Here is an 18,107-nt window from a genome sequence, read left to right as displayed (position 1 = left end):
CAAGAAGGGGGGGGTTACCAGACGTCCACTAGGTGGCGCTACATGGAGGTGGGGGGGGGGGGGCCTGCATCTGTCACATGGCGCCGCCGGGAGTTGGGTAGAAGAAATGAGAACTTTGAAAGGAGGTGGAAAAAAAAAAAAAAAGGCTCCACCCAGTGGAGATCCACCTCCGTCTCCACCCTGGTCCTGCCGTGGGTGCTGCCCACTGCTCCGCCAGGCATCCCTGGGAGAGGAGGTGCGTCCGAGTGGGAGGGAAGACGGGAGGAAGGGGGAGAGAAAAAAAAAAAAAAAGGAAAAAAAGCTGCGTTGTATGTGTGTGTGTGTGTGTGTGTGTGTGTGTGTGTGTGAGCTTCACCCTGCGCAGAGGAGATCCCCGGAGCTCGTCAGAGAACCTTCAACCTCAAACCTCCACCCGGGGAAGAACCGTCCACCGCCGCTCCAGACAAGAGGTACGGGCATGTAGCGGCAGCTTCTCTGTCCTCAGGGCTTAAATATTTTCCAAACTCCAGAAGAAGAAGAAGAAGAAGAAGAGGAGGAGGAGGAAGATCTCCGCTTCTTCTCCAGAACTACTCCCTTTTTTCAGCCTCGAAACAGGAGCCGGTTCTGAACTTTTACGGGGATCTTGAGCAGGGTGTTCTCTGGAGGTGGAGGGGTCGAGGCAGGAGGACGTACACACACACACACACACACACACACACACACACTCGCACTGTAATCCACCCCTGCTGTCGGTGCTTTTCGCCTCCATCTCCACGGTCTCCTGACCACCAGAGACGGATCCCAGAACCTCAGCTGACCTTCTTGCCCGAAGCTCCCCAGCTGGGTGTGTGACGCTTCTTCGACCACACACACACACACACACACACACCTAGAAAGTGTCTCCTGGAAGCTCTGCTGATGCGTGTCCACCTCCCAAACCCCCTGGTTCTTCACATCGGCTCCAGAACAGCTTCCAAGCCTGGCTCTCCTGTTTTCGTAGAAGGCTGGAAAAAGTGTGTGTTGGCGGAGGGAGGGGCAGAGGGGGTCGGGGGGTGAATTTGTTTTTCCGTGCACGCTCTGCCCTCGGAGGCCCTTCTCCTTACATGCACAACGGGGCCGTGCACGTACTCGGCGGAGGGGGGACCGAAGGAATGTCTTACTCAGATCCCAAGCCGGCGGAGGGTTTGAGAAGGTTTTTTTTTTTTTTTTTTTTTTTTTTTCCACCCGCCTTTTTTTTTTTCCAGGCGGGCGGAGATGTTTGAGGAAACCCCAGAAGGTCCCACCTCTGGTTTCACACCTCCTCCTCCTCGCCTGTCTTCCTGTTTCACAGGGTGAAGCCCTCGGCCGGCCCGTGAAGGACAACCAGGGAGACTTCAGAAGGAGCGCCGGTCCGGGTTTCATCGAGGAGAGCGAGACGTAAACACAGGAAACATCTGAAGGTCCTTTCCAGGGCCCCACACACACACACACACACACACATCGATTCTCACCCCAGAAGCTCCAGATCCGTCCGTCACGATGTCCCGCTGGGGGAGGAAGAACGTGAAGAAGGCTCCCGAGGTGATCCGCACCGTCACCGAGGGCCTCAAGTCGCTCTACCGCAAGAAGCTCCTGCCGCTGGAGAACTTCTACGGCTTCCACGACTTCCACTCCCCGAGCCTGGAGGACGCCGACTTCGACAACAAGCCCATGGTGCTGGTGGTGGGGCAGTACTCCACCGGGAAGACCACCTTCATCAAGTAAGGCCCTCTGGGGTGGCATCTGCCGGGGGGTTCCAGCGTGGGCGTAACCAGGCGTGTGTGTGTGTGTGTGTGTGTGTGTGTTTGCTGGGTAGGTACCTTCTGGAGCAGGAGATCCCCGGGAGCAGGGTGGGGCCCGAACCCACCACCGACTGCTTCACCGCCATCATGCACGGCGACGTGGAGGGCGTCATCCCAGGGAACGCCCTCATCGTGGATCCCAACAAGCCCTTCCGCAAGCTCAACCCCTTTGGGAACACCTTCCTCAACAGGTGTGTGTGTGTGTGTGTGTGTGTGTGTGTGTGAGGACAAGCAGGGATTTGGAGATAAGGGTTATTTTTCTCCATCATCTCCTCGCTTTGGAATTTCAAGTCGGCGTGCCAAATTTCCATGTATTTGTTGGGAAAAAAAAACATGGGGGGGAAAAAAGGGAAAGGGTCAAGGAGGGTCTCACACACACACACACACACACACACACACACACACACACTCAGCTTCTCGTTGAAGCGGCGAGGAAAAACGAACAATGACGGGCCTCTTCCTTCTCTGTGGGCATCACGCGCGTTGTAACGTGCCGCTCGTTGCGGCGGCGGTGGCGGCGGCGGCGGCTAACCCCTGAGGTCACAGGCCGGCTAATTCATCCCCTCCTGCGCCGACTTCCTGCGCCGCGCTCGTTAAGCCGGCCGTGCACAGGAAGTGTTGTTGTTGTTCTAAGGCCTCGCCGCGTTGAGCGCGCGTCATTGTTCCATTCTGGCAGCGCTCCTTTTCCCTCGCCAGGAAGCCGTGAGAAATGAGACGCTCGGCACAATGGGCCCCGCGGCTGGGCGCGCCCGCCTTTTCCATCATGGGCGGTTACCACGGCGACCATCTGAGGTGTTTTTTTTGTTTTTTTTTTTCCCCGCAGGTTCCAGTGCGCCCAGATGACCAACCAGGTGCTGGAGAGCATCAGCATCATCGACACGCCGGGGATCCTGTCCGGGGCCAAGCAGAGAGTGAGCCGAGGTGAGCCCAGGTCAAAAGGTGAGGGTCGGAGGGCCGCGCTCGCCATCGCCACCGTCGCCTTGGCAACACATCGCTAACCCACGGACCCGGATCACTGACCTCCGCCCGCCTCCCGGCTCTGGTGGACGACTACGCCGGGCTAATCTCATTTCACACGCACTCGAATAATAACCGCTGCATGGACGTTAACCCCTGCGCCCCGCGCGCCGCTTAGCAGGGTAAGCTAGCGGTAGCAGGTTAGCGACGCTAGCAATCATTACATTACATTACATTTGGCAGACGCTTTTATCCAAAGCGACTTACAATAGAGGACACAAATAACACTTGCAAATACAAGATGCACAGGAAATACACACACACACACACACACACTGCATAGCTCAGACTGAGTAAAGGTTTTCAGGAAAGCAGGAACGCCCCGTTTTGCGTCGGATTTTAACGCTAGCTTTATCCCGCCGCCGAACGACAGGCTACGACTTCCCGGCGGTGCTGCGCTGGTTCGCCGAGCGCGTGGACCGCATCATCCTCCTCTTCGACGCCCACAAGCTGGAGATCTCCGACGAGTTCTCCGAGGCCATCGGCGCGCTGAAGGGCAACGAGGACAAGCTGCGCGTGGTCCTCAACAAGGCCGACATGGTGGGCACGCAGCAGCTGATGAGGGTGTACGGCGCGCTCATGTGGTCGCTGGGGAAGGTGTTCGGCACGCCGGAGGTCCTGCGCGTCTACATCGGCTCCTTCTGGTCGGAGCCGCTGATGGTGTCCGACAACCGCAAGCTGTTTGAGCTGGAGGAGGAGGACCTGTTCGCCGACATCCAGAACCTGCCGCGCAACGCCGCCTTGAGGAAGCTGAACGACCTGGTGAAGAGGGCGCGCCTGGTCAGGGTGGGTACGCGCCGGAGGGGGGGGGGAGGGGGCGCGTCTAAAGGGGGTAAACTAAAGGAGGTCGGAATTCCCAGGTCCACGCCCACATCATCAGCTACCTGAAGCAGGAGATGCCCTCCGTCTTCAGGAAGGACAACAAGAAGAAGAACCTGATCTACCAGCTGCCCGTCATCTTCTCCAAGATCCAGCTGCAGCACAACATCTCCGCCGGCGACTTCCCCGATTGCGCCAAGATGCAGGTTCGCACGCCGCCTCCCTCCCGGCGCAGACCCCGCCTCCCTTCCTCCGACGTTTTGGTTTTTGTCCCTCAGGAGCAGCTGATGGTCCACGACTTCACCAAGTTCAAGACGCTGAAGCCCAACCTGATGGCGGCGCTGGACGAGCTGCTCTCCAGCGACATCGCCAAGCTGATGCCGCTGCTGCGGCAGGAGGAGCTGGAAGCCGGCGAGCAACTCGGCGTGCAGGGCGGCGCCTTCCTGGGCACCCGCGCCGGGCCCTTCACCGAGGGCGACCCCTTCGGCGAGGAGCGCGACGAGGGCTGCGAGGAGGAGGAAGACTGGGTGGTGACCAAGGACAAGCCCAAGTACGACGAGATCTTCTACAACCTGGCGCCCAACGAGGGCAAGCTGAGCGGCCCCAAGGCCAAGGACTGGATGGTCAGCTCCCGCCTGCCCAACTCGGTGCTGGGACGCATCTGGAGGCTCTCCGACGTGGACCGCGACGGCATGCTGGACGAGGAGGAGTTCGCCCTGGCGAGCCACCTGATCGAGGTGAAGCTGGAAGGTCACGGGCTGCCGGCGGAGCTTCCCAGCCGCCTGGTGCCGCCGTCCAAGCGCCGGCAGAAGGGCTCCGACGCGTAGAACGCCAAAAGACGCTCCCCGCCATTTCTTCGACCTTCTCCGCAGTGACCTTTATCCCCGCGACTGACACACACACACACACACACACACACTCGCTGCTTCTCGCCACGTTTACCACGCTTTTTTTTTTTTTTTAACCAGGCGTGTCATTTCCTTCCGACTAGATCGTTAAACATCAAATCCCCGGTTGACAGAATGGAGAGTTCCAACCCCCCCCCCGGAAATTATTCAAAAAAATATAAATAAAACTGGCTTTTTGGAGAGAAAGTAGTTCCCGGCAGGTGAATGACACTTCCTCTCGTTTACTGTTTCTCGCCGCCGCCGGACCAAAATGACCTCGGTGCTACTTTTTTGAACCGTACCATTTTTTCCATCGAAGGGGGGTTGGAGGTCTGCATCTACTCGCTCTTAACGCTTCAAGTGCTGTATTTTATTTTATTTTATTTCATCAGCCGTCGTGTGCGCGGGTACGGCTAACGCCCCCCCCCCCCCCCGCCCTCCTCGTACCTTCGGCGGCGAAGGGGGCGGGGCTTCCCGATCCAAAATGGCCGACGCGTCACTGACTACTGTTCACGGCTGCACCCGCTCTAAACTGTCGACTCAATAAAGTTACCTGACTGTGTCCCGACTCTGTTTGTGTCGATAAAGTTTGGCGGTCGGTTCGCTCCGTCTCCCGGCAACCGACCGGATAAACAGTGACTCAACCCCTTCCCCCCCCCCCGCCAACTCTCCATACCGCCATTTTCCGAGGCTGTAACCTCGCCACCCCCAACCCGCTCCCGTCCGAGGCCTCTTTCTTCACTCCAGGTGAAACACCAGGCTCCGGTCGCCCCTGCATGTCGTCGTCGTCCTGCGCGGCGTCTTCCTGCACGTCGTCGTCGGGGCTTTTGGCGAGTAAACGGGACGCCTATCTTCCACTCCCGTGTGGAAAAAACACACACAAATGAGAACCAGAGGCCGTTCCTCCGTGCCGCCGGCGCCGCGCTGACTCACGGGTGAAGAATGCGGAGGGCCGGACCAGGAGTTATTAATATCTCCTTTTCCGAAGGCCCCGCTAGCTCCCCCCCCCCTCCTCTGGCTCTCAGATGCTGGATCCACACACTGCGCCTTTTTGGAAAACTTTGACAACATCGTACCCCCGCCGACCCCGACCCCGGCCCCACCCCGCCGCACCCTCTCCTGTGGATTTGCATGCCGGATGTTCGGCGTTGTTTGGAAGAGGAGGCGAGAGGGATAAACAGCTGCCGCCATTTGCGAAGCGAGCCTGTGCGGCCGAGTCATGACCCGGCTCGACCCTCCGGATGAGGAGCTCCGGAGGTGCGGGGTCAAAGCTCCAGCGGGCTGCAGGACAGAAACCAATGAAGGTCCAAACCAATGAAAACACGCACAAAAAAACCCGCAGGCTCGTCGAACCCGGGCTCCCCGGATACGTCACCCGATGTTTACCCGGGGAATTCCTTCGCGGTTCGACGACCGGGTCCGGTAGCGACACCTAGTGGCCACAAGCGGTACTGCGGCTCGTATCCACAGCAGTCGGGAGTAAAAACTGGATTATATTTCAATATTACAGTGAGTTAACATGCGTGTTTTGTGTGCACCCAATGATATATTTTAATTACACTTTATATATACATATATACAATGAACCCTATTTGCTGGATCCTCCTCTCTAAGACCTTCAAATGTTTTTGGAATGCTTTATTACTGAACTTGTCGATGATGATGACCATAGCACATCTCAAACATGACACATATCGATGGCTGGAATGCAAAACTTTCTATCTGAAAAAAACACTTTTTTCAGGAAATCAAAAAAAACGTTTCATTTGATTATAGTATGGTCTTTGTTAAAGATATTCAAGAATATTCTAGTGTTCGCAGACTATATTTCTATGTTGTGATTTAAAAATACATAGCATGTATTTTTGCCACTGACAATGCAGATAAGTGTTTTTTTCCTCATTTTTTCTGCTTCATCGTGCACATGGGAGTTTTGTCATGTGATATGTATGTCAAAAGAAAGGGCGGGATTATCGTGCAGATAGACTGAAAATGTGGAGCCATCCCATTTCTCAACATTCAAAAACTTGAAATTGAAAAATTTGCAGATAGGTGGTTTTGCATTCCAGCCATCGATACGTTAAATGTGCATGTTTTATATGTCAAATTTTACAGGTATTATTGTGCATATCCACAACTCATACAGTCCTGTTTAGTTTATATGATGCATGGATCATTGCACTTATAATACATGTATTTCGTACATATGATGCATTCATGATTCTCTTTCTTCCTCTTTTCCCAGCCATCTCTGACCTTCTCTCCAAAACATCTAACATGATGGACTCATTCCTGATCCTCTCCATGCTGGTCACTCCCAAAGAGAACCTCAGCATCTTCATCTCCTCCAGCTCGGCTTCCTGTCTTTTTGTCACTGTTACATTATATTTTATTTCAATTTCCAGGATGTTAAATCTTAATGGAAGCCTGTGTTTGTGTGGCTCGGTTAATCTGTTTCTTCAGGTGTAGGTTAGAAGTCCAGTTACGATTTGAGCTTGCTAGCGTTTCTATTCCGTATCCTTCCGCCAAACCTGGAAGTAAAAAGTAGAGCACTTTGTTTATATCACAACTGCTTTTTTTGTCGTTTTGTTTTTTTACACGACTTCCTTGTGGAGAGGAGATACTTGCTAGCTTATTAAGCTAGTCACTTAGCTACCTGGGCTAACTCTAAGAAACCTTTTTCTCTGGAGTCTGTGACAATGGATAAAAAATATATTTCTTCTGTGAGAATTGTGACGAGGATACTTTTTCTTAGGGCTTCAGGGGTCTCCACAGCCGATCACCAATCTGTGGTCTTCTTCTTGGACTCATCCTTCAACTTCTCCACATCTTCACCTCTGCCTCCAGTCTTCTCCTCAGTGTCTCCAGAACCAGACGTCAGGGCTGCTCTTACCTCCGTCTCCTACGCTTCTCTCCACACATGTATCTCCACCTCTTCTCCATCGATGGAACACCTTCATCGCTCCAAAACGATTTGATGAGACAACCTTATTCTTCCAAACGTTTAATGGACATTCTTTAATGAAAGCGGTCGGCATTAGGAGACGACAGGTCATATCAAAAGTAAACTATTTACATGCGGTCTCTCGATCGAGTCTTTTCAAAACGAGATCTTTGGAGCTCCTAGAAGCTGAAGTGGTTTTTGATGTCCTTGATCTGCTTCATCATGTCGCCGATGTGCTGCCCCTGCTCCCGGAGCACGTCCTGCACCACCCTCTTCTGGTTGGCGTTGAGCGTGACGGTGGTGCGAGCGCCGGGGGCGTCCTTGTCCACCTGGCTCTTCTGGTACTCCATCTTCATGTTGACCTGCCTGATCCGGTTGTCCAGGTGCTTGAGCTGATCGACGATGGACTGCAGCTCCTTCCTCATGTCCCTCTCGCTGTTGGAGAGGATGGGCAGCTGGTTCTGCAGGCTGCCCAGCACCGTCTTCACCCGCTTGGTTATGGCGTCCTGGCGGTACTTGGCGTCCTCGTATTTGTCCGCCAGTTTCTCCGCCGCCTCCCTCAGGCTCCTCCTCTCCTCCCTGCACAGAACCATCTCCTCCTGCTGTTTGCTCTTCTGGCCGCTCAGGAGCTTCGCCCGCCGCTGCATCTCCTCGCAGGCCATGTCCTGCTTCAGGATGTACTCCTCGTGGAACACCTGCGTGGCCCTGCTGAGGAGCTGCAGACACTCCGGGGGAGGCGGCGAGGCGTCCTTCTCGCCGGCTTTGAGCACCAGCGGGTTGGTGGAGCTCCGCGTGAGGATGTTGCGGACGTGCTGCTCGAAGGAGGAGCCGGCCAGCCCGCGCAGCGGCGAGCTGCTGGAGCCGGGGCCCGGCCGGGAGCACAGCAGCTCCGGGGACGGGGGGCGGATGGCGCTCAGCAGGGGCAGCAGGATGCACTCGTAGGCGCTGGTGATGCAGATCATGGTCGCGCCCAGGGCCAGGTCGGACACGATCAGAAAGCCCCGCACCGGCGCCGACCGGCTGCTCAGGAGCGGCCGGGTGCAGAGGATGTGCTCCACGATGCAGCGCTTGTCGGCGGCCAGCTCCTGCAGGCCGTCCCTGTCCTCCTCGTCCACCTGCAGGAACGCCTGCAGCTTCTTCACCCAGATCAGCCCCACGCTGTGGACGCCGGCCTCGTGGGTGCAGTGGTAGCGATGCTGGCACAGCGGGTCCCGGTGCAGCCCGATGGGGCAGGTGAAGTCCAGCTCCTGGGGCTCCTCGTCCTCGGCGGAGGCCACCTTCAGGGTGAGCTCCAGCTCCACGCACTCGAACACGTACAGGGCGGGCACCGCCCCCACACCCCTGCTCCACGTCTGCACGGCCTCCTCCTCTTCCTCGGACTCCAGCACCACGCAGTGGTACAGCGTGCCCGTCTCCGTGGCGATGACGAGGATGCTGGGGACGCAGGGCAGGCAGAGAATTGCGCATGCGTCGTAACCGTAGTTGTCCTCGGCCGCGGGGTACATGGGCAGGGGTCCGACGGGCCTCCCGAGGCTGACGCCGTTGCACAGGCTGCTGTTGCACATGTACGTCTCGCCGTTTTCGTACAGGATGTACAGCGGGTAGAGCAGCCGCTGCTTGGCGGCCAAAGCGGACGGTTTCTGCGGGGCGGCGGACGCCGGTCCGAAGTCGAACGCCACCGCGATCTCGCCCAGCGACGCGGCGTAGGAGCGGACCGGCGGCTCCACGCCGCTGTCCTCCTCCGACAGCGACAGCGGCAGCGTCTTAGCCGGCGTCTGCGGGGCTTTGAGGCCGTAGAAGCGGATGGTGTTGTCGGACGTGAGCAGCGCCAGGTGCGGCTCGTCCGTCTGGCTCGGATGCCACGCCGCCTGGCGCAGACTCACGGACGGCGAGCTGGTGAAGAAGCGCTCCGCCACCGGGATGGTCTTGCAGTTGATGTCGACGCGTCCGCCTTCGAACTCGGATCTTTTGCCCCAGCGCTGCGGCAGCTCCAGCACCGAGACCCCGCGGTGGCCCACCAGCGCGACGTGGTGCTCCGTGGGGCCTACCAGCAGCCGGCAAACCTCGAAGCGCGGCGGGTTGATGCACAGCAGCCGCTGGTACTTCCGGGCGCCCTCCTCCGTGTTGAGCTGCCGTAAATTGGTGGTGTAAAACACGCGGTCCGTGTCGTCCCACACGAAAAAATCCCCACCGAGGCAGAAAGTGAGGTTCTTGGCCACCTCCCGTGTATTCCCCGGGGGGTCCGGGTCCAGTTTAGCCCGCAGTTTCTTAAAAATCTCATGGTTCGGGAGTTCGTTCAGCCACTGCTCCGTGTTGAGCGCCGCCATCTTGATTCGCCGTTCGTCCAGCGGGGAAAAACCGCTTTACGGCACCTCGCGTTTTTACGACAGTGGCCTGACGTATTACGGTGGCCGGTGTCGTGTAAATTGCAGAATCACCATGGCGTTGAAAGAGACGGCGGGGCTGTACGAGACGCTGAAAGCCGAGTGGAACAAGAAAAACCCCAATCTGACTAAATGCGGCGACCTTCTGAGTAAACTCAAGGTAGAAACGCGCGTATTTATATTTGAGAATGATTCAAATAAAACCCGGAAGGCTTCCGTGATTTGGGCGATCTCCGCTAGCTTGCTAGCTATGGCTAAGCTAATGAAAGCTATGCGAGCTAGCGCCGAGCTGAGCTCCCATTCAATAAAACTCTTACTAGTGGGACACAATTCTGTACCATTTCGCCCACTAATACCGCTGTCGCCGGGTTATTTCCACATTCCCGCCCGTGTCCGTGAATATTTTCGTTCGACCAACCGGAGTCGTTGACATTTAGCCGTCGTTTGCCAATTCACTGTCCGGCTGAGCTAAAGCTACAACTGACAACCAAAATAAACACTTGAAACCGACGGTTTCCTGTCGAGCCACGCTTTGTTTGATATTCAATGTTGTGCTACTTTATGAAAACCTATTCTGTTTTATTTTTCCTACTTTGCTTCAGCTAATGGTGAATGTTCCAACCAAGAGCCAGCGAACAGCTTACACCGTGTCTTTTAATTCGTGCTGAAAATGTTATCACGCTCAGACAGCTGTTTTTATCGTTAAAATCTTGAAATTGTCCCTTTTTCTCCAACAGATTTCATTACTGGAGCTGAACTTCCTACCAACCAGCGGCTCTGCACTCACAAAACAGCAGCTTATTTTAGCCCGTGAGTAAACATTTGCAAATGTATTAAGCCTTAGCCATCAATAGCATAATTACAAAAAACTACATGATATCAAAACACCCACACATGTTCAAATGTATGTTTCAGGTGATGTCCTTGAAATCGGGGCATTGTGGAGCATCCTCAAAAAAGACATCCCCTCCTTTGAGAGATACATGGCCCAGCTGAAGTGCTACTACTTCGATTACAAGTAATGTTGTCGCTTCCCTGTGTGATGGAATCATGTAACGCCCTCGCTGAGGTTCTAACCCCGCTCTCCTCCTCTTCCTTCCCTCGATCGTTGCAGGGATGAGCTGCCCGAAGCTGCTTACATGCACCAGATCCTCGGGCTGAACCTGCTCTTCCTGCTCTCACAGAACCGCGTGTCCGAGTTCCACACGGAGCTTGAGAGGCTGAGTGCGCGAGACATTCAGACCAACGTCTACATCAGGCATCCCGTCTCCTTGGAGCAGGTGCTGTGGTTTCATCCATGCTTCTCGTTCAAACCTGAACCCTCAGATCAATGAATTGGATCCTCAAATGATTTACCGTATTTCCGGACTATAAGTTGCACCAGCCAAAAAATGCACAATGAAGAAGCAAAAATATATAAGTCACGCTGGACTGTAAGTCGCATGTTTGGGGGGGAAATGTTTTTGATAAAATCAGAGACCAGGAACAGACATTTCACCTTGAAAGGTAAGTTACAATGTAATGTCCCAACCATGACCATTTGCTGGTTAAACCTTAGAACAATTAACAATTTAAGATTAAGCGGCTCCACTTGATCTTCTGGGTCTCCTCTCAGGACACATTCACAACCCGTAGAAAATCACAGAACTCTGAATATTCATCTAAACAGTACCACAGGGTCGTTACAATAGACAAGTATAGCATAAACAACATAGCATAACAAGTTTACAAAACTCTCGATCTCACTCCAAATCACTTAATCCATTGAATTTTTTATCCTCGTGTCACTTCTGAGCAACTCGGCCAGCTTCGGAGTTAGACGGCACACCACTTCCTTTTCTGTGTGCCTGATTTTGGGACATTGTTGTCAGTGCTCTGATGGAGAGGTGGTTGCGTGGCATGAAGCAGTAACGCCAAGAAGTTCCTCCCGTAAAGTCATTTATATTCCTCACCTTGGCAACTGCCTGGGTGAGGAGACGTAACTGCGCCGTTGACGAGCCTCTCCCTCCAGCACATGTTCAAGCATCCATTTGTGACCTTGTTCCTCAAGCCGTGGCCATCTAGCTTTTAGCCGAGGATTAGCTTTTTTTTGGTTTTCTTCATTGCAGTTCGTGTATCCTCTGCTTTTGGCTAGTCCTTCACTCGTTTCCCTCTCACTCCAAACTTTCTTTCTGCTGCTACGTTACCGTTTTGGCTGCATATTTCACTACTCAAAGTTTGTAATCTGCAAAATATGATTTTTCCTTTTGGGGGTATTTGTGTTCAGTCTTTCTCAGTTGTCTTTATAACTTGATGTTTAACTTTTCCATGGTACAGGAGTAATAGGAGTAGGAGATACTGGCACACAGGCCTAGAGTTCACCCTTGCGGCTGTCAGTGTGAATTTCTGAATTATTTTAATATACAAGTCGCAGGACCAGCCAAACCATGAAAAAAAAGTGTGACTTATAGCCTGAAAAATACGGTACATCTGTCGCTTGCAACATGTCATTTTCACTTTTGAATGAATTCATTGAAAACAGCAGAGGAGTCGCACTGACTCGGGTGAATTCAGAGGATTTACCACCGCTCGCTTCTTATGTGATCTCTCAGTACCTGATGGAGGGAAGCTACAACAAGGTGTTCCTGGCCAAAGGCAACATCCCCGCTGAGAGCTACACCTTTTTCATAGACATTCTGCTGGACACTATTCGGTAAGTCGACCGGTTCGGGTTCGGCACCTTTTGAGCAAACTCCCATAAAAGACGACGTCGCTGGGCTTGTTGACTTGCAGGGACGAGATCGCCGGCTGCATAGAGAAGGCCTACGAGCAGATCCAGTTCAGCGAGGCCACCCGTGTGCTTTTCTTCAGCTCCCCCAAGAAGATGACAGAATACGCCAAGAAGGTGTGTTTACTCCTCCTGTCCTCACACAGCCTCCATCTTGATTCTATAAGATATCTTGAAAGGGAAACTCCGGTTTCCCGTGCTACAATTAAAAGAAAGAAAGTTCTGACTTTTCCTCGTCCGTCCCCCGCAGAGGGGATGGAGCCAGAGCTCGGACGGCTACTATTCCTTCGTCAGCCAGCAGCAGCGCACAGAGGAGGTGACCATCCCCTCCACGGAGCTGGCACAGCAGGTCATCGAATACGCTCGGCAGCTGGAGATGATTGTGTAACTTCCCCCCAACACACACACACACACACACACCCTGTTCACACGGACTCAGACTCACGCCGCTGATCCAGGACACATCCTCCTCCTCCTCCTCCTACACGGATACGACTTTGTTTATTGCCGGAGCGCTCAACCCACTGCCCAGATGCTGGACCAGGTCTTTCTGTCAGGTGGACGTCGCCGGACGTCTGGTGAACTCGAGCTCAGATACATCAACGTGTTTCAACCCTCTGAGGTCCAAGGGAGCGCCAGGGCCGGTTCTCCCCCTTTGGTCTGATTCAGCTGACAGTGTCTCACACACACAACAGTGATATAAACACCATCATTCTGTAAACAAACTTAACTTGGCTGAAATGTAAAGCCCTTGTATCCTAGCAACCAACGGAGCCTATGTTTATGTGTTCTTCCCCCCCATTCGTTTGTGATCCGTTTGACCCTGAACACATCTTTGTGCGTAAATAAACAATTGAGAAAATAAATCTTTTTACTAAGATGTAACCGTTTCTTTGGCTATGATGTTCATCTTTATTTTTAATCCGTTTAGTGTTGTAAGAGAGGTGGACATGGCAAAATGTCAGTAACAACAAACAAACCTGCCGTCATGTTTTTACCATCCTCTTTGAATGAATAAGATGATATGTCACCCAATTTACATTCTTAAGAAATCACAGATAAATTTCAAACAATTGAAAATACAATGCAAATACTACCACCACACACAAAAAATGTAAAAGTATATATAATAGTAAAATAATCATATATAATACAACAGAGAGGTCACTTCGAGGGGGGCGTCATTGATATTATAGTACAGTTTGGCCATAGTTTTACATTTAAATGAACGTGAGAGTTTCTAGTTTAGGTTCATTGTAATAAATTGCGATTTGCTTCACCTGAGAAGATTCACCTCAAAAAAGTCTAAACCAAAACTGAAACCTTCCTTCCCAGATCACATGTCGCAGCGGTTATCAACGATATCATTGATATGAAGAAGAATCGATAAATAATGTAAAATATACAAAAGATGATCACATTTGTGCACACTATTGTGCACTCCTTACCTCACTTGTTACTAAGACACTTATAGTTTTATCACTGCTTACTAAGACACTTTATAGTTTATTTTTATTTCTAATTCTGCCTTTCTTTTATTATTTATTACTGTTATATTTTCTGTAACTGGCACAGCAATTTCCTTCGGGATTAATAAAGTTGTTCTTATTCTTATTTAAAAAAGCAAAAAAAATCATCAGGGCTCGTCCGGGATTTGAACCCGGGACCTCTCGCACCCTAAGCGAGAATCATACCCCTAGACCAACGAGCCGCTTCTGGGAGAGGCGCTGCGCACGTACAAGGAGCTGCGCCAGCTGGCGTATCGCTTCCGGTCAGACACCGGAAGTAGATTTTTTTTGTATACTTCCCTTAACTTTATTGAACTTAGAAGTCATGAACAAACAAACGCTTCAAGCACGAGTAAACAAAAACAACACATTTTAAGCAACAACGTTTGACACGCTTGTTTTGCAAGTTGGAACCATGTGGATTTAGTTTGAGGAATCCGGAAGAAGACTCTTGTCGGTAAAACTGTTCCTATGGCTACAGTTTTTTGGTTTTCTTTTTATAAAGATTTAAATTGGAATAGAATATGGCTGACAGATAATAAATTCTGTAAAGTAAAGGAGGTTTCTTATAAAATGCACAACACAACATATCCCCAGCAAAAAAAACGTTGCAAAGATTTAGGGCTAATATTGATGACATTTTGTGCTATATATGTAGAACCTACTTTACATTTACTTTACCATTGCTTGTACTGACAACTATTTTAGTTAGGTGTACAAGCCTTTATTGGGAGGACTGGATTTTCACTGCAACTACACATTATTCTTTCCTCTGAAGAGGAAAAGCACCAAGGAAAAGGACTTTGTTTCTTTTGTACAACTTGTGTTTCTCTTGGGAAAATGTCATATTCCCAAAAGGAGATGGATGAACGACACCAAACTTCACAGTCTTTCTTCAGAAAGATGTAACCGCACCACTGGAAATGACCTTCAGAATCGAAAGGCAGTACCAACAAACTTTATTTTGTTTGAATATTTGGGTGTATGTGTATCAACAGAGAACATATTTTAGTTATACTCTTTATACTGCTATCTGATTTTGTATCTATGTATATTTTTGTGCCTCCCTGGCTGCACAGTTTGTTGTGTAAATCGATTTGTCAATAAAAAATAAATAAACAATGAAAAAATATGAATGTCCTTGGCACACACACATACACACACACATGCGTTTAATCAAATGATAATTCTACTGACTTGAAAGATTAGAAAATACCTTTTATATTAACACTTTCATCTTCAAATAGTTTCAATAGTTTATTTGCCTTTCTTTTTTACATTCTCTAAATTTTTTTTAACTTTTTAATACGTCACTATTTTCAATGAATTTCTTCTAAATATTTTACTTTTTGATATTCATAGTTCATCTTCAGTTTAATCTTTTTAAATGTTTTAACCGTTTTTTCCCATTATACTTTTTCATTTTTTTCCCTTTTTGGTAATCTAATTTTTTTAGAATGTAGTACATTTTTATTTCAAAAATGGCAGCTCCTTTGATGAACTGAGAAAATACTACTCATCACAAACTAGAAGATGCTTTTTATGTTGACATGTTAATGATTTTAAATTTTTAACACAGATGTTTAATGTTTTATGCCATTTTCTTACATTTATTTTGTGATTTTAACTCCATTTGATTGATTTTTAAAAATATCTTATATTAAAGTGTTAGTATATACTTTTTGAAATTTATAGCTTGTTTCAATTTTACTTCTTAAAAATTGAATAGATTACTGTGTAATGTTTTTCATTATGAACGTTTTGATATTTTTACATGTGTAACTTTTTATTTTTTTCCAAACATTCATAGCTTTTGCTATTTCTTATACTTTTTTTCAATATCAGATTTTAACAATTTCATATTTTTTTATTTTTCATACATTTTTTCTACCAGGTAATTTTAATAGTTTTAAGTGTGTCATTGACCTTTTTGAAAAAATCAGATATTTAAACTTATTGTCACTTGAACATTATTTGACCTTTTTTTAACCTTTTTTTTCCCCTTTTTTTCCCCTTTTTGATATTTTAACTTTAAATTTCCGATTTGCTATTTTACCTTTTTTCAATATAATTTACCGTTTTTCACAAACACCCCTTAAACTGAAAAACTGTATTCAACATTTTTTCATTTTGAAATTTTAAATCTTACAGTATTTTTTTAACCTTTGAAAAAAACTTCAGATTCTTAAACTTATGATACTATAACATTTTTGAAAGAAAGATTTTATATATTTTTTTCTTGTTGATATTTTACCCCTTAAAATAATTTCTAAACAATTTAATACAATTATATGGAACATTTTTTTCATTTTGAACATTTTCACATTTTTTAACCTTTTCTATATAAAAAATGAGTTTTATGTTTTTTATTGTTTTCATTGTTTTTTTCAGTTTTTAGTAACTTTTTAAATGATTTTTTCAAAATAAATAATGTTACTTCTTGACATTAAAATTTTGATGAATTTCATTCTTTGATGATGTAATTAATTACTATAGAATATTTTTAAAAATTATGGTATTTTTACATATTCGTTAAACTTTTTTTTTTTAAAATTGTCCATTTTCACTTTTTGATAATTTTCTTTTTATATATTTATTTAATTGAATTTTTAAAAAATATATCTACTTTTTGAAATTCATAATTTTTTTTATTCCACTCTTAAATGATTTACTGCACTTTCATTCCAACAAATTTCATTTAATTTTTTTTTAAATCTTTTTACATGTTTTGTTTAATCTTGTAATTGTGTTGAAAATGTTCATCTTTTTCAGAGTCAGGATCAGAAAACATTTATTTGTCCCTGAGGGGCAGTTGGGGGGCACATGGGGAAGAAGCATCAAAATTGTTTCACTGAAGTATTGAAAATTGTCATATTTTTTTAAACATTTCTACAAAAAAAATGAAAAAAAAAGCATTTTGAAATTTTATGTTTTTTATCAGTTTTAGCCTGATATTTATTGTTTTTGATTTGAAGTTTTCACATTGATGTTTAAAAAATATCTTAAACTTTGTGACATGGATACTTTTGTTCAATTTTACTTTTAACGATTTAATACATTTCATTCAACATGTTTTACTCATTAAAAAGGTTAAATTTTTTTTAACCTTTTTGGTTTTCAAAAATCATATTTTAACAATGTGATACATTGTAATATAATATTTTGTCATTTTGAAATTTTCTTTATATTTTTTATTTTTTTTTTCAACATTTTCTACAAAAATCAAAGATTTATTCTTCATATTTTAAGTGTTTTTTCAACATTTTTTAATGTTCAGCAATTTTTTTCGAGTAGAGTTAAAAAAATAATTAAATTGAATTTTTAATTTAAATTTCAGTCATTAACAATTGGATTGATTATAATTAAATGTTTTTTTCATTATTAAAATTTTGATCTTATTAGAATTTTTTAAAGCTTTTATTCAACATTTTTGAACATTATTTTGATATTTTAAAATGTTGAAAATTTTCATTTTGGAATGCTCATTTTTCTATTTAACGATTTTCCTGATTTTTCGGGTGATAGAGGATGAAGGCTGGAAAAAATGATAACATCTTTTATTTTGACCTTTTATATTGTTACTGCATTCATAATTTTTAGATTTGATATTTTTATTTAACTTTTTAATCATCTTTCATAGTTTTTTTTAAATTACACTCTTTAGCTATTTAATACATCTTTATATAAAGATTTCATGAAAAAAAAATGTAATCTTTTAAAAAAAATTCAGACATTAAACATTAGATGATTTGGATACATTTTGAAACAATTTCTAACATTTTGATATTTGTTTTCTTTTCCTGATATAATTTTTTCAACAATATAATACATTTGTTCCTCATTTTGAAAGTTTTCATCTTTTTCAGAATCAGATTCAGAAAAAAATGTATTCGTCCCCGAGGCGCGATTGGTGGGTACATTGGTTGGCAAGTTAGGAAAATCATCGAAACTTTGGAAATTTCTATATTTTTACATTTGTATT

The 18,107-nt window shown here is 47.1% G+C and overlaps 3 protein-coding genes and 1 non-coding gene across 6 annotated transcripts; 2 read left to right on the top strand and 2 right to left on the bottom strand.

The window, feature by feature from the left end:
* Window positions 1-200: 200 nt before the first annotated feature.
* Window positions 201-5,084, top strand: ehd2b (EH-domain containing 2b). 3 transcript variants are annotated; one of them, XM_086165115.1, is made up of 8 exons: window positions 201-449; window positions 1,310-1,395; window positions 1,475-1,718; window positions 1,814-1,990; window positions 2,623-2,738; window positions 3,190-3,602; window positions 3,677-3,841; window positions 3,914-5,084. In XM_086165115.1, the coding sequence occupies exons 3-8, from the start codon at window positions 1,498-1,500 to the stop codon at window positions 4,460-4,462; spliced, it is 1,641 nt and encodes a 546-aa protein (XP_086021241.1). In that variant the 5' UTR covers window positions 201-449; window positions 1,310-1,395; window positions 1,475-1,497; the 3' UTR covers window positions 4,463-5,084. The 3 variants fall into 3 exon arrangements, with proteins under 3 accessions (XP_086021241.1, XP_086021242.1, XP_086021240.1); XM_086165116.1 differs by having other exon boundaries at window positions 1,310-1,718; window positions 2,623-2,720; XM_086165114.1 differs by having other exon boundaries at window positions 1,310-1,718.
* Window positions 5,085-7,513: 2,429 nt separating this feature from the next.
* On the bottom strand, window positions 7,514-9,812 carry nup88 (nucleoporin 88). The gene has a single exon (XM_086164138.1). The coding sequence runs from the start codon at window positions 9,791-9,793 to the stop codon at window positions 7,646-7,648; it is 2,148 nt and encodes a 715-aa protein (XP_086020264.1). The 5' UTR covers window positions 9,794-9,812; the 3' UTR covers window positions 7,514-7,645.
* Window positions 9,813-9,853: 41 nt separating this feature from the next.
* On the top strand, window positions 9,854-13,483 carry psmd8 (proteasome 26S subunit, non-ATPase 8). Its single transcript, XM_086164139.1, has 7 exons — window positions 9,854-10,010; window positions 10,588-10,660; window positions 10,766-10,868; window positions 10,965-11,130; window positions 12,442-12,542; window positions 12,623-12,734; window positions 12,868-13,483. Exons 1-7 carry the CDS (start codon window positions 9,906-9,908, stop codon window positions 13,003-13,005), a joined length of 798 nt encoding a protein of 265 aa, XP_086020265.1. The 5' UTR covers window positions 9,854-9,905; the 3' UTR covers window positions 13,006-13,483.
* Window positions 13,484-14,256: 773 nt separating this feature from the next.
* trnap-agg (transfer RNA proline (anticodon AGG)) lies at window positions 14,257-14,328 on the bottom strand. Its single transcript has one exon. It is a non-coding gene; the product is annotated as a tRNA-Pro (tRNA).
* Between the last annotated feature and the right edge of the window lie 3,779 nt (window positions 14,329-18,107).

The sequence above is a fragment of the Fistularia commersonii genome, chromosome 18, assembly GCF_037954325.1.
Source record: "Fistularia commersonii isolate RoL2024-O1a breed Wild chromosome 18, RoL_Fcom_v1.0, whole genome shotgun sequence".
Taxonomy (NCBI): Eukaryota; Metazoa; Chordata; class Actinopteri; order Syngnathiformes; family Fistulariidae; genus Fistularia; species Fistularia commersonii.
Note: the sequence above shows the minus strand (reverse complement) of the source record. Positions and strands in the feature narration are given on the sequence as shown.

Excerpts from the sequence above, each read along its gene's own strand:
- ehd2b (XM_086165115.1), top strand. The coding sequence starts at position 1,498 with ATGTCCCGCTGGGGGAGGAAGAACGTGAAGAAGGCTCCCGAGGTGATC. Across the intron at positions 1,991-2,622 it reads GGGAACACCTTCCTCAACAG|GTTCCAGTGCGCCCAGATGA; the intron begins GTGTGTGTGTGT and ends TTTTCCCCGCAG. Across the intron at positions 2,739-3,189 it reads AGGTGAGCCCAGGTCAAAAG|GCTACGACTTCCCGGCGGTG; the intron begins GTGAGGGTCGGA and ends GCCGAACGACAG.
- nup88 (XM_086164138.1), bottom strand. The coding sequence starts at position 9,793 with ATGGCGGCGCTCAACACGGAGCAGTGGCTGAACGAACTCCCGAACCAT.
- psmd8 (XM_086164139.1), top strand. The coding sequence starts at position 9,906 with ATGGCGTTGAAAGAGACGGCGGGGCTGTACGAGACGCTGAAAGCCGAG. Across the intron at positions 10,011-10,587 it reads ACCTTCTGAGTAAACTCAAG|ATTTCATTACTGGAGCTGAA; the intron begins GTAGAAACGCGC and ends TTTCTCCAACAG. Across the intron at positions 10,869-10,964 it reads TGCTACTACTTCGATTACAA|GGATGAGCTGCCCGAAGCTG; the intron begins GTAATGTTGTCG and ends CGATCGTTGCAG.